Below are 12,805 nucleotides of genomic sequence, written 5' to 3'. Positions count from 1 at the left end.
CACCACTCCTGGCATCCAGAGCAGGAGCAGACCCTGCACAGGAGGAGCCCCCCACTCTCCCCCAGACTCTGCCATCATCTGCACCAACAGCTTTGTCCCCTCCTTTGCCTTTGGCCTCGGGGGAACCACGTGGGGCTCAGCACAGGGGCCACCAAACCCCCCTGTGTTTGTGCCCCAGGGGGCTGGGTTAGACTGCTGGGCTTGGGGGTTAAACCCAATTGCTCTTTGTGCCACTGCATTGATTGCAATGTTGGTATTAAATTGTAGCTCTGACTTAGAACCTCTCCTGAGCTGGGTTCATTTCCCCTGCAGGGTCACCTGTAACCAGCACACAGCAGGATCACCCAAACACAGCATGAAGTGCTGGAATCGCCTCGTTCTGGTACAGACTGGCCAGCAGTTATAGAGACCAGGGTGCCATGGGTTAGAAGTCATAAATTAAGGTAAGCAGACACTTCAATAGGATGAAATGGTAAAGACCCGAGATTTTGTAGAGTTAAAGCCAAGATTTTGTGGAGTTGAAGGCAAGATTTTACAAGTTCCACAGGTGTTATGGGTTTAGCCAAGTGCAGGCCTAAATTTAGACTTTAGCTTTCAGAGTAGGCCTGAGACTCTCAGCTGAGCTGAGCTGGGCTGGGCCAGCTGACACCACTGGCCAATGGGATTCCACACCATACTCTGACATCATCTCAAAAGATAAAAGTCAGTGTGGGAGTGGCTTAGTCAGTGCCCATCATGGCTCTGGTCCTGAGAGGATGTTCTGCTGTTGTGCTGGGCCTTGGCTGCTGCCTCTGCTACTTTGCATTCTGTTTTAGCTCAGGGATGTAGAAAGATTTTGTTGTTATTCTTTCTCTTTTGCCTTGCTGAGTGTCTTTTAGAGTGCTTTATAAATCTAAAGTGATGGAATCTGGTTTTAGTAGTTATTTTTTGTTATATCTAACTTGTGTGTGTGTTATATTGGAGTTTTCTTGTAATTGTCTCCTTTCTGTAAAAATATATATAATTAGTTGAAGGATAAACCTGTTTTGAGCTTCCAGGTTTTTTTCCTTCCTTTTCTCAGTGAGGAGAGGGAGGCTTTGACTCTACTGGGCAGTTGGTATTTTACCAAGGTCATGGCATTGGACAAAGAAAAGGCAGAACCCAACAGTGATGAAGACGCTTCACGACCACCTGGGGATGAAGTCAGGAGAGCACCACCCAAATTTCAAGCCCAAAGGAAAGTTCTGCCCAAGATTTCACCAAGTCATTAATATGGAAATCAGAAGGTGTAACTATAAACTCAACACTGTATGAATGGTTTATTTTACACAAAAAAGTGAGGCAGGTTTTTGCCCAGTATGAACAGGCTGTGCCTCCAATGTTGTCAATAAATACCTTTGCTGCTAAAAAGATAAAAACCTTCTTAGCAGTTATTTATTTTGAGGTGGTTTTTGCTATCAGGCACAAAAAAAGCAGGAGAACTTCCTGCTCCTGCCAATGCCCACCATTGCCTTGGAGTCCCCATTTCCAACTCCAAGGGGTGCCATGACCTCCTCAAGGGACTGAACACAACAGTTCCAAGCCATGCTCTGATTCGGAGGCTTTGGGCAAATCTTGGCTCCAGTGTCCAGTCCTGGGACATGCTCTGAAACATGGGAATGCCCAGGGGGTGGAATGTCATTGATGGCCTCTGCCATGTCTGTGTCTGCCCGGGAGCAGCCAAGGCCTGGCAGATCCTGGCTCCACCGAATGACCTCGGTGTAAACCTCGGCCAATAATCAGGCGTGAACAGGAACAAACGGCCCTTTGTGGTGGCTCAGGGACAGGCAGGGTCAGCCCCAGAGCAGACTGGATTTGTCTCCTGGCACCACTGCCAGGAAAGCCCTTGGTCAAGGGGCTGCCAGCACTGGTGCCCTGAACACAGTGGCATTGTCCTCATGTGGGGACACTGTCCCTCACACAGTGGGAGTGTCCCCCACACGGTGGGACTGTCCCTCACACGGTTGGAGTGTCCCTCGCATGGTTGGAGTGTCCCTCACACAGTGGCATTGTCCTCATGTGGGGACACTGTCCCTCACATGGTGGGAGTGTCCCTCGCATGGTTGGAGTGTCCCTCACACGGTTGGAGTGTCCCTCACACAGTGGCATTGTCCTCATGTGGGGCACTGTCCCTCACACGGTGGGAGTGTCCCTCGCATGGTTGGAGTGTCCCTCACATGGTGGCATTGTCCTCATGTGGGGACACTGTCCCTCACATGGTGGGAGTGTCCCTCGCATGGTTGGAGTGTCCCTCACATGGTGGCATTGTCCTCATGTGGGGACACTGTCCCTCACATGGTGGGAGTGTCCCTCACACGGTTGGAGTGTCCCTCGCATGGTTGGAGTGTCCCTCACACGGTTGGACTGTCCCTCACATGGTTGGAGTGTCCCTCACACAGTGGCATTGTCCTCGTGTGGGACACTGTCCCTCACACAGTGGGAGTGTCTCTCACATGGTGGCATTGTCCTTGCGTGGGGACACTGTCACAAGATGGGACTGTCCATCACATGGTGGGAGTGTCCATCACATGGTGGGACACTGCCCCTCATCCAGTAGGAGTGTCCCTCCCATGGTGGGACTGTCCCTCACACAGTGGGAGTGTCCCTCACATGGGGACACTGTCCCTCACGTGACAGAACTGTCCCTCACACAGTGGGATTGTCCCTTAAACACTGGGCTTGTCCCTCACTCAGTGGGACTGTCCCTCACACAATGGCATTGTCCTTCACACAGTGACGTCATCTCTCACGCAGTGATGTCATCCTCTCATGTTGTCTCTCTCATGTCATTGTCCCTCACACAATGCCAATTGTCCTTCACACAACAATGTTTGCCTCATGCAGACATTGTCCCTCACACCATGACGTTGTCCCTCAGGTGTCGTCCCTCACAGGATGGCATTGTCCTCACAGGATGGCATTGTCCTCACAGGATGACGTCCCTCTTACAATGGCATTGCCCCTCACACAAGGACATTGTCCTCTTCCATTGTCCCTCACACAATGACATCCCAGGGGGATGAGGGAGCTGGCAGAAGAGCTTGCCAAGCCACTCTCCATCATCTTCCAACAGTCCTGGCTCTCTGGGGAGGTCCCAGGTGATTGAAGGTTGGCCAATGTCACCCCAATCCACAAAAAGGTCTGCAAGGCTGACCCTGGCAACTCCAGGCCTGTCAGCCTGACCTCGGTGCCTGGCAGGGTTATGGAGCAGTTCATCCTGAGTGCAATCACACAGCACCTTCAGGGTGGACAAGGGCTCAGACCCAGCCAGCAGGGGTTTAGGAGGGGCAGGTCCTGTCTGACCAACCTGATCTCCTTTTACAATCAGGTGACCCACCTGGTGGAGGAGGGGAAGGCTGTGGGTGTGTCTGTCTGGACTTCAGCAAGGCCTTTGGCACTGTCTCCCATAATATACTCCTGGAAAAGCTGGTGGCCCATGGCTTGGACAGGTGTACCCTCTGCTGGGTCAGGAGCTGGGGGGTCGGGCCCAGAGAGTGCTGGTGAGCGGGGCTGTGTCCAGCTGGTCACCAGTGGTGTCCCCAGGAGTCTGTGTTGGGTCCAGTCCTGTTTAACATCTTTATTGATGGTTTAGATGAGGGGATTGAGTCCATCCTCAGCAAATTTGCTGCTGACAACAAGTTGGGAGGGAGTGTCGACCTGCTGGAAGGCAGGAGGGCTCTGCAGAGGGATCTGGAGAGACTTGAGGGATGGGCTGATTCCAATGGGATGGAGTTCAACAAGGCCAAGTGCAGGTCCTGCCCTTTGGCCACCCCAAGCCCTGCAGCGCTCCAGGCTGGGCACAGAGTGGCTGGAGAGCAGCCAGGCAGAGGGACCTGGGGGGACTGAGGGACAGGAAGCTCAACAGGAGCCACCAGTGTGCCCAGGTGGCCAAGAAGGCCAGTGGGATCCTGGCCTGGATCCAAACTAGCGTGGCCAGCAGGCCCAGGGCAGTGACCCTTCCCCTGGACTCTGCCTTGGGGAGGCCACACCTTGAGTGTTGTGTTCAGTTCTGGGCCCCTCAGTTGAGGCAAGAGATTGAGGGGCTGGAGCGGGGCCAGAGAAGAGCAACGAGGCTGGAGAAGGGACTGGATGTGGCACTGAGTGTCCTCTGAAACACCTCCAGGGACAGAGAATCCAACATGTCTTGGTCCAACCCCACTGGGATCACCAGCCCAGGGCACAGAGTGCCAGAGTGATCCCAGTGGGGTTGGATCAAGGGTTGGGCTTGATGATCTCAGAGGTCTCTTCCAACCCAAGTGAGAAGAGCAACGAGGCTGGAGAAGGGACTGGAGCACAAGTGCTGTGGGGAGAGGCTGAGGGAGCTGGGGGTGTTCAGCCTGGAGAAGAGGAGGCTCAGAGGTGACCTCAGCACTGTCTGGAACTGCCTGAAGGGAAGTTGTGGCCAGGTGGGGGTTGGTCTCTTCTCCCAGGCACTCAGCAATAGGACAAGGGGGCACGATGGGCTCAAGCTCTGCCAGGGGAAATTGAAGTTGGAGATCAGGAAGAAATTCTTTGCAGAGAGAGTGCTCAGGCATTGGAATGGGCTGCCCAGAGAGGGGGTGGATTCCCCATCCCTGGAGGGTTTGAACCTGAGCTTGGCCGTGGCACTGAGTGCCATGATCTGGTAAAGGGACTGGAGTTGGACCAAGGGTTGGACTTGATGATCTCAGAGGGCTTTTCCAACTCAATCCATTCTATGATTCTATATCCCTCTCACAATTACGTTGTCCCTCACACAATGATGTTGACTCTCTGATAGTTTGATCCAGACCTTATCCTGGTAACCAGGTGTAACTAGGGAGGGGCTTGTCTCCCAGGTATTCCTCACCCATTCTTTCCCCTCCCACGGGACAAAGAAGGATATGAGACAGGAGATAGGAAGTTTAGTTTCTTTCAGTTTCTGGTGAGGGTGGAGGGCAGGGAGTTTCTTTGCTGCTCTTGGTCCCTTATCAGAGCTGCACAGAAGATCAGAGAAAGGATGTGGGTGAGACCTCCATGGGAGAGAAGGGGCTGGCTTTCTTCTCAGAGTGGTTGGTGGGCTTGTATTGTACTGGTTTGCTTGGTGGGTGGGTGGCTGTGGGTGTTTTTGTACCCATGGCTTTTTGTTTTGTCTTTTTGTTGCCCCTGTTTTCCCCTTCCCTTTTCCCCTTCCCTATCCTGGGTGCAAATTGTGTACATATAATTGTGAGCATTCAGAGAAAAAAAAATAAAAAAATAAATAAAAAAAAAAATATATATATATACTGACTTGGCTCAGTTTTTTCAAGGGTTTGTCCCCTTTCCTTTTCCCTGCTTTAAGGAGCTGGAGGAGAGGGGGGGGAGCAGTTGAGGCTGGAAGGTCAGGACAAAACCAAGGCACTCTCTCGCAATGACATCCCTGCACACAATGATACTGTTCTCACACAAGGAAGTTACACCTCACACAGACATTGTCCCTCACACAACGATGCTCCCTCACACAATGCCAATGTCCTCACACACTAACACTGTCCTCACACATTGCCAATGTCCTCACACAATGCCAATGTCCTCACACAATGCCAATGTCCTCACACAATGCCAATGTCCTCACACACTAACACTGTCCTCACACAATGACATTGTCCCTCACACACTAACACTGTCCTCACACAATGCCAATGTCCTCACACACTAACACTGTCCTCACACAATGCCAATGTCCTCACACACTAACACTGTCCTCACACACTAACACTGTCCTCACACAATGCCAATGTCCTCACACACTAACACTGTCCTCACACACTAACACTGTCCTCACACACTAACACTGTCCTCACACAATGCCAATGTCCTCACACAATGCCAATGTCCTCACACAATGCCAATGTCCTCACACAATGCCAATGTCCTCACACAGTAACACTGTCCTCACACACTAACACTGTCCTCACACAATGCCAATGTCCTCACACAATGCCAATGTCCTCACACACTAACACTGTCCTCACACAATGCCAATGTCCTCACACACTAACACTGTCCTCACAATAACGTCACTGTTCTCACACAACATTGCCCCTCAACCAATGATGTTGTCCTTCAACCAACAATGCTGTCCCTCAACCAACCACATTGTCCCTCACACAATGATGTTCTCCTCATACAATGACATTGTCCCTCAGACAATGACACTGTCCCTCACACAGTGACATTGTCCCACTGTCCCTCAACCAGCAACGCTGTCCCCCATACAACAATATCCCGCACACAATGATCATGTTCCACAGACAATGATCATGTCCCCCACACAGTGACATTGTCCCCTACACAGTGACATTGTCCCTCACCCAATGTTCTCCTCACACAATGACATTGTCCCTCACACAACAACATTTTTCTCACACAACTTTGCCCCTCTCAGCAAACCACCCCCCACCCTCAAACCCACCAGTGGCAGAACTTTCTCAACTCATTGAACACTTGGGTGTCCAGATGGTTGGGTCTCCCCCTCCCCTTCTCCTGAGACATTCCTCCCCAAGACTCAAGGGTGTCACCAGGCACAGGCCAGACCCCAAGGTTGGACTGGATGATGTCAGAGGTCTCTTCCAACCCAGCTGACTCTATGATTCTGTGACTCACCTGTGTTGGAGGAGACGGATTTGCCGATGTCGGCCAAGGAGCGGTGGATTGGCTTCTTGGTTTGGTGCCGATGCTTCCTGAGGAGCACATAACTGATCTTCTCCCTCAGCTCTGGCTTCAGCAGCCCCTCCTCGACCTGCTTCTCGATGACATCATCTGCCAGGGAGGGCTGAGGGTCACCCCCTGCCACCACCCCCAAGGGTCACCCCCTGCCACCACCTCCAGGGGTCACCCCCTGCCACCCCCAAGGATCATCCTCAAGGGTCACCCCCTGCCACCACCCCCAAGGGTTACCCCCATGGGTCACCCCCTGCCACCACCTCCAGGGGTTACCCCCTGCCACCCCCAAGGATCATCCTCACGGGTCACCCCCTGCCACCACCCCCAAGGGTTACCCCCTGTCTCCCCCAAGGGTCACCCCCAAGGGTCACCCCCTGCCACCCCCAAGGATCACCGCCAAGGGTCACCCCCTATCATCCCCCAAGGGTCACCCCCAAGAGTCACCCCCTGCCCCCCCCAGAGCTCAAGACAACAACTCCTGCAGCAGGTTGGTGGATCTCCACTCCTCTCTGTTTATTCTCATACAAACTGGTTGATGGGCAAGGAAAATCCATTCCAGCACTCTGGGACATGAGGGAAAGTGGTTTGGGGAGGACATCCCCCAGGTCCTACCTATGATCTGGGCCAGGGAGTAGCCATCCAGGTCCAGGAGCACTGTCCCTGTCTGGAGACACGTCCTCAGCTCGAAGAGGCTGTGCAGGGACAACGTGGACACGTGGGGTTTGCTCCACCTCTCCCCACCTTCCTCCACCTTCTCCTCAAACTTGATCCACCTGGAACGAGAGCAGGATGGGCAGGGAATGGGAGGGGTGTCAGAGAAGGGAATAAGGGAATGGCTCTTCCCATGGAGTTTCCCTTCTCCAGGAGCCCCTGCAAGCCTGGATTAATTCATCCCATGGAAGTGGAGAAATCCAGGAACATCATCACTCAAAGTGCCACTTTCACGATTGTAGAGTGGAGACAAACCTCTCAGACCCACCAGGAAACTCAGCCCTGTGGATTTCCACCTTGGAAATCAACCCTTGGAAATCAACACTGAAAATCAACCTTTGGAATTGCCCTGGGAAATCAGCCCTTGGAAATCAATGACTAGAAATCAACTCTTGGAAATTTCCCCCGAAAATCAAATCTTGGAAATCAACCCTTGGAAAACAATGTTGGAAATCAGGTTTTGGAAAATGTGCTGGTTTTAAGGTGAACCAGCAGGAGAAATGAACCCAACACAGAAGAGATTCTAAGTCAGAGTTCCAATTTAATACCAATATTGCAATCAATGCAGTGGCACAAAGAGCAATTGGGTTTAACCCCCAAGCCCAGCAGTCTAACCCAGCCCCCTGGGGCACAAACACAGGGGGGTTTGGTGGCCCCTGTGCTGAGCCCCACGTGGTTCCCCCGAGGCCAAAGGCAAAGGAGGGGACAAAGCTGTTGGTGCAGATGATGGCAGAGTCTGGGGGAGAGTGGGGGGCTCCTCCTGTGCAGGGTCTGCTCCTGCTCTGGATGCCAGGAGTGGTGCCAGAGGTGCCCAAAGGGCAAGATTGTCTCCCCTCAGGTTTGGGTGGGAGCCCCCAGTGCCTCCCCCAGGGCAGGGAGTTCCACCCTGGGGGATCTGACTCTGGCAGTCCGGGGGGATTTTGGACTCGTTGCTGGCCCCTGAGCAGAGCTGAGCCCTCAGGTGGGTGTGGAGGTGCCAAGGAGTCCCTGCAGGGCAGTTCTCCCAGCTCCTCTGCCAGGCTTCTTTCCCAGCCAGCTCCCAGCCTGAGGGCTCAGCTGTGCCCTGGGCAGCTGCTGCCAATGGGCCCTTGGGAACAGTTGCTGGGCAATGGCCCAGAGGGTTTGGAATGCCCAGCTTTGGGCACCCCCACACTGGGACAAACTGGGCCCACCTGCTCAACTGGGACAGAAAGCCACCCTTGGAAATCTGCCCTTGGAAACTGCTGTTGGAAATCAACCCTTCAAAATCAACCTTTGGAAATCAGCCCTCTGAAACCAGCACTTGGAAATAGTTGCTGGCTTGGGAATGCTGCAGGAGAAGGGTGGGCAGAGCCCTGGGTTGGAGCAGCTGCATGGAAATGCTGCTCCAAGGACAAAATGCCAAGTGATGTTCATGGAGAAATCCAGGAACAGCATCCCCCAAAGTGCTGCTTCCCTGATTGTGGAGTGGGGACAAACCTCTCAGCTCCACCAGGAAACTCCATTCTGTGGATTTCCACCTCTCAGTCCCACCAGGAAACTCAACTCCATGGATTTCTCCTGCTGAAATCATCCCTGTGGGATTTGGGAGGTTTCTAAACTCCCAAAATATTTCCTGGGAGCTCCAGGAATGGTCTGTGCCAGGAACAAATCCCTGACAGCCCCAAAATGCAACCCTGAGCCACAGTTCTCCTCACTGCAGATCCCTCCACCCAGATTTCCTTGGAGAAACCCTTTCCCTCCCTTGGATGGGGAGGGAATTCCACCTTCTTGCCATTCTGGGCCCTCTCTGGGAGGTTTGTCCCATTTATTGTGGGTTTAGTGCAGGTCAAGCTGCCCCCACCTGGGGAATAAGGAGGTTCCTCATTGGAGAGCAGGAATTGGGATGGAGGAACCTCCATCCTCCCAGGAGGAACTGGGGAACCTCCATCTCCAGCCATCCCTGATGGAAATCTCAATGAAAATCCCAAGGAATACATTGATTTTTTTGCCCTCAAGGCTTTTTTGGGAGTGAAGAAGGATGGGCAGTTACAGAAAATTCCATTCTCCCACGAGGCATTTGGAAACCTCCATCTCAGCCCTTTCCTGATGAAAATTCCAATGAAAATGTTGATTTTTTTTTGCCTTCCAAGCTATTTTTGGGAGTGGGGAAGGATGAGCAGATACAGAAACCTCCTTCCTCCCACATGGAATTTGGAAACCTCCATCTCAGTCCTTCTCTGATGGAAATCCCAAGGAAAATCCCAAGGGATACATTGATTTTTGCCTTGGGAGCAGGGAGGGATGGGGAGACCTATGAAAAAACAGAGGGGAAATGAAGGATTTTCCCAGCAGCATTCCCACACTGAGGAATCTGAGCAGGGACTAGGAGGAGCTGAAGAGGTTCCCAAACTTTTGGGGATGCAAAGAACCATCCCAGGAGGGAGGATGAGCATCCAAAGGGCCTGATCCTGAGCCCTCCCAATTCCCAGGGCCAAATTCCTCCTCCAATCCCACCTGTGACACTGAAATCCAAGGGCTTGGGATCCCCTTGGCATTCCTGGCTCCATTCCCAAAGTTCTCCCCAAACCCAACACTTTACAGAAGTGAGGCAGGAAGAGAAAATCCCAATGGATTTGAGATGATTCCCTTGGAAAAACTCCTGCTTCAATAAAGAAAATTCCACTTGGAACTCCTCTAATCATTTTGTTAAGGATGGAGCTTGGATTGTTATCCATGAGGGGTGGGAAGAATTTCCCTCTTGGCCTGGCCAGGAAAAGTTTGGAGGCAGAAAACCTGGGAAAAGGATTTTATGACTCCCATTTCCCAGCTCCATTATCCCATTTCCCAGCTCCATTATCCCATTTCCCGGCTCCATTATCCCATTTCCCAGCTTTAATTATCCCATTTCCCAGCTTTAATTATCCCATTTCCCAGCTTTAATTATCCCATTTCCCGGCTCCATTATCCCATTTCCCGGCTCCATTATCCCATTTCCCGGCTCCATTATCCCATTTCCCGGCTCCATTATCCCATTTCCCGGCTCCATTATCCCATTTCCCAGCTCCATTATCCCATTTCCCGGCTCCATTATCCCATTTCCCAGCGACTCTCCCCCTTTTTTCCCCTCTCTCTGCCCTTCCTGCAGGAATTCTCTCTCCTGTGGCCACTGGAATGGGAATTGCTCTATCTCTGGGGTTGATCCAACCTGAGGACACTTAGTTGGGAATCCTTCCCATGCCAAACCTCCCCAATTCCCTCAGTTTCTCCAATCCCTAATCCAGGAGTGTCCTTTGGTCCCTCATTAAACGCCGCTCATTCCCTGCTGCCGTTTCCTCTCTTTCCCCCCTTCCCACCCTTTCTCCAGGAATTCTCCCTCCTGTCCCACTGGAATGGGAAAAGCTCCATCTCTGGGGCTGATCCAACCTGAGGACACTCAGGTGGGAATCCTTCCTGTGCCAAACCTCCCATGGTTTCTCCAATCCCTAATCCAGGAATGTCGTTTTGACTCCCATTCAAACGCTGCTCATTCCCTGCTGCGTTTCCAACCCCGTGATATTTCAGGAGGGGATTTTTCCCGGCTTTTCCCATCCCAGGCCATGTCCTTTACCTTGCTGATTCCTTGGGACTTTTCCTGCTTTTTCCCATCCCAGGACATCTCCCTCACCTCGCTGACTCCTTGGGCATTGGAATGGGCTGCCCAGAGAGGGGGTGGATTCCCCATCCCTGGAGGGTTTGAACCTGAGCTTGGCCGTGGCACTGAGTGCCATGATCTGGAAAAGGGACTGGAGTTGGACCAAGGGTTGGACTTGATGATCTTGGAGGGCTTTTCCAACCCAATCCATTCTGTGATTCTGTGGATGTGGCACTGAGTGAGAATCCACCATGTCTTGATCCAACCCTACTGGGAGAATCCATGTCTTGATCCAACCCTACTGGGATCACCAGCCCAGGGCACGGAGTGCCCTGGGCTGGTGATCCCAGTGGGGTTGGATCAAGGGTTGGACTTGATGATCTCAGAGGTCTTTTCCAACCCAATCCATTCTGTGATTCTAAGATTCTATTTTTGCCGGTTTTTCCCATCCCAGGCCATGTCCCTCACCCCGATGACTCCTTGGGATTTTTCCCAGTTTTTCCCATCCCAGGACATCTCCCTCACCCCGATGACTCCTTGGGATTTTTCCCAGTTTTTCCCACCCCAGGCCATGTCCCTCACCTCACCGAATCCTTGGGATTTTTCCCAGTTTTTCCCACCCCAGGCCATGTCCCTCACCTCACCGAATCCTTGGGATTTTTCCCACTTTTTCCCATCCCAGGCCATCTCCCTCACCTCATCGAATCCTTGGGATTTTTCCCAGTTTTTCCCACCCCAGCCATGTCCCTCACCCCGATGACTCCTTGGGATTTTTCCCAGTTTTTCCCACCCCAGGCCATGTCCCTCACCTTGCCGAATCCTTGGGATTTTTCCCAGTTTTTCCCACCCCAGGCCATGTCCCTCACCTCACCGAATCCTTGGGATTTTTCCCGGTTTCCCACCCCAGGCCATCTCCCTCACCTCGATGACTCCTTGGGATTTTTCCCACCCCAGCCATGTCCCTCACCTCGCCGACTCCTTGGGATTTTTCCCAGTTTTTCCCACCCCAGCCATCTCCCTCACCTCACCGACTCCTTGGGATTTTTCCCGGTTTCCCACCCCAGGCCATGTCCCTCACCTCACCGAATCCTTGGGATTTTTCCTGCTTTTTCCCACCCCAGGACATCTCCCTCACCCCGATGATTCCTTGGGATTTTTCCCAGTTTTTCCCACCCCAGGCCATGTCCCTCACCTCACCGAATCCTTGGGATTTTTCCCGGTTTCCCACCCCAGGCCATGTCCCTCACCTCGCCGAATCCTTGGGATTTTTCCCAGTTTTTCCCACCCCAGGCCATGTCCCTCACCTCGCCGAATCCTTGGGATTTTTCCCGGTTTCCCACCCCAGCCATGTCCCTCACCTCGCCTAATCCTTGGGATTTTTCCCGGTTTCCCACCCCAGTCATGTCCCTCACCTCGCCGAATCCTTGGGATTTTTCCCAGTTTTTCCCACCCCAGGCCATCTCCCTCACCTCACCGAATCCTTGGGATTTTTCCCAGTTTTTCCCACCCCAGGATATTTCACTCATCTCGCCGAATCCTTGGGATTTTTCCCGGTTTCCCACCCCAGGACATCTCCCTCACCTCGATGACTCCTTGGGATTTTTCCCACCCCAGGCCATGTCCCTCACCTTGCCGAATCCTTGGGATTTTTCCCAGTTTTTCCCACCCCAGGCCATGTCCCTCACCTTGCCGAATCCTTGGAATTTTTCCTGCTTTTTACCATCCCAGGACATCTCCCTCACCCCGATGATTCCTTGGGATTTTTCCCAGTTTTTCCCATCCCAGGACATCTCCCTCACCTTGCCGAATCCTTGGGATTTT

General features: G+C 52.7%; 1 protein-coding gene across 1 annotated transcript in view; it reads right to left on the bottom strand.

Annotated features, from left to right (window-relative positions):
* SLC4A5 (solute carrier family 4 member 5) overlaps positions 1-12,805 on the bottom strand; it is a 55,652-nt gene that overhangs the window by 35,301 nt on the left and 7,546 nt on the right. The window contains exons 4-5 of the mRNA XM_071578945.1: positions 7,294-7,454; positions 6,622-6,777 (exon numbers count right to left, since the gene is read on the bottom strand). Coding sequence (XP_071435046.1) covers positions 6,622-6,777; positions 7,294-7,454 — 317 coding nt within the window. The remainder of the gene's footprint in view (positions 1-6,621; positions 6,778-7,293; positions 7,455-12,805) is intronic.

The sequence above is a fragment of the Pithys albifrons genome, chromosome 29, assembly GCF_047495875.1.
Source record: "Pithys albifrons albifrons isolate INPA30051 chromosome 29, PitAlb_v1, whole genome shotgun sequence".
NCBI classification, from domain to species: domain Eukaryota; kingdom Metazoa; phylum Chordata; class Aves; order Passeriformes; family Thamnophilidae; genus Pithys; species Pithys albifrons.
This window is presented reverse-complemented; position numbering and strand designations above follow the sequence as displayed.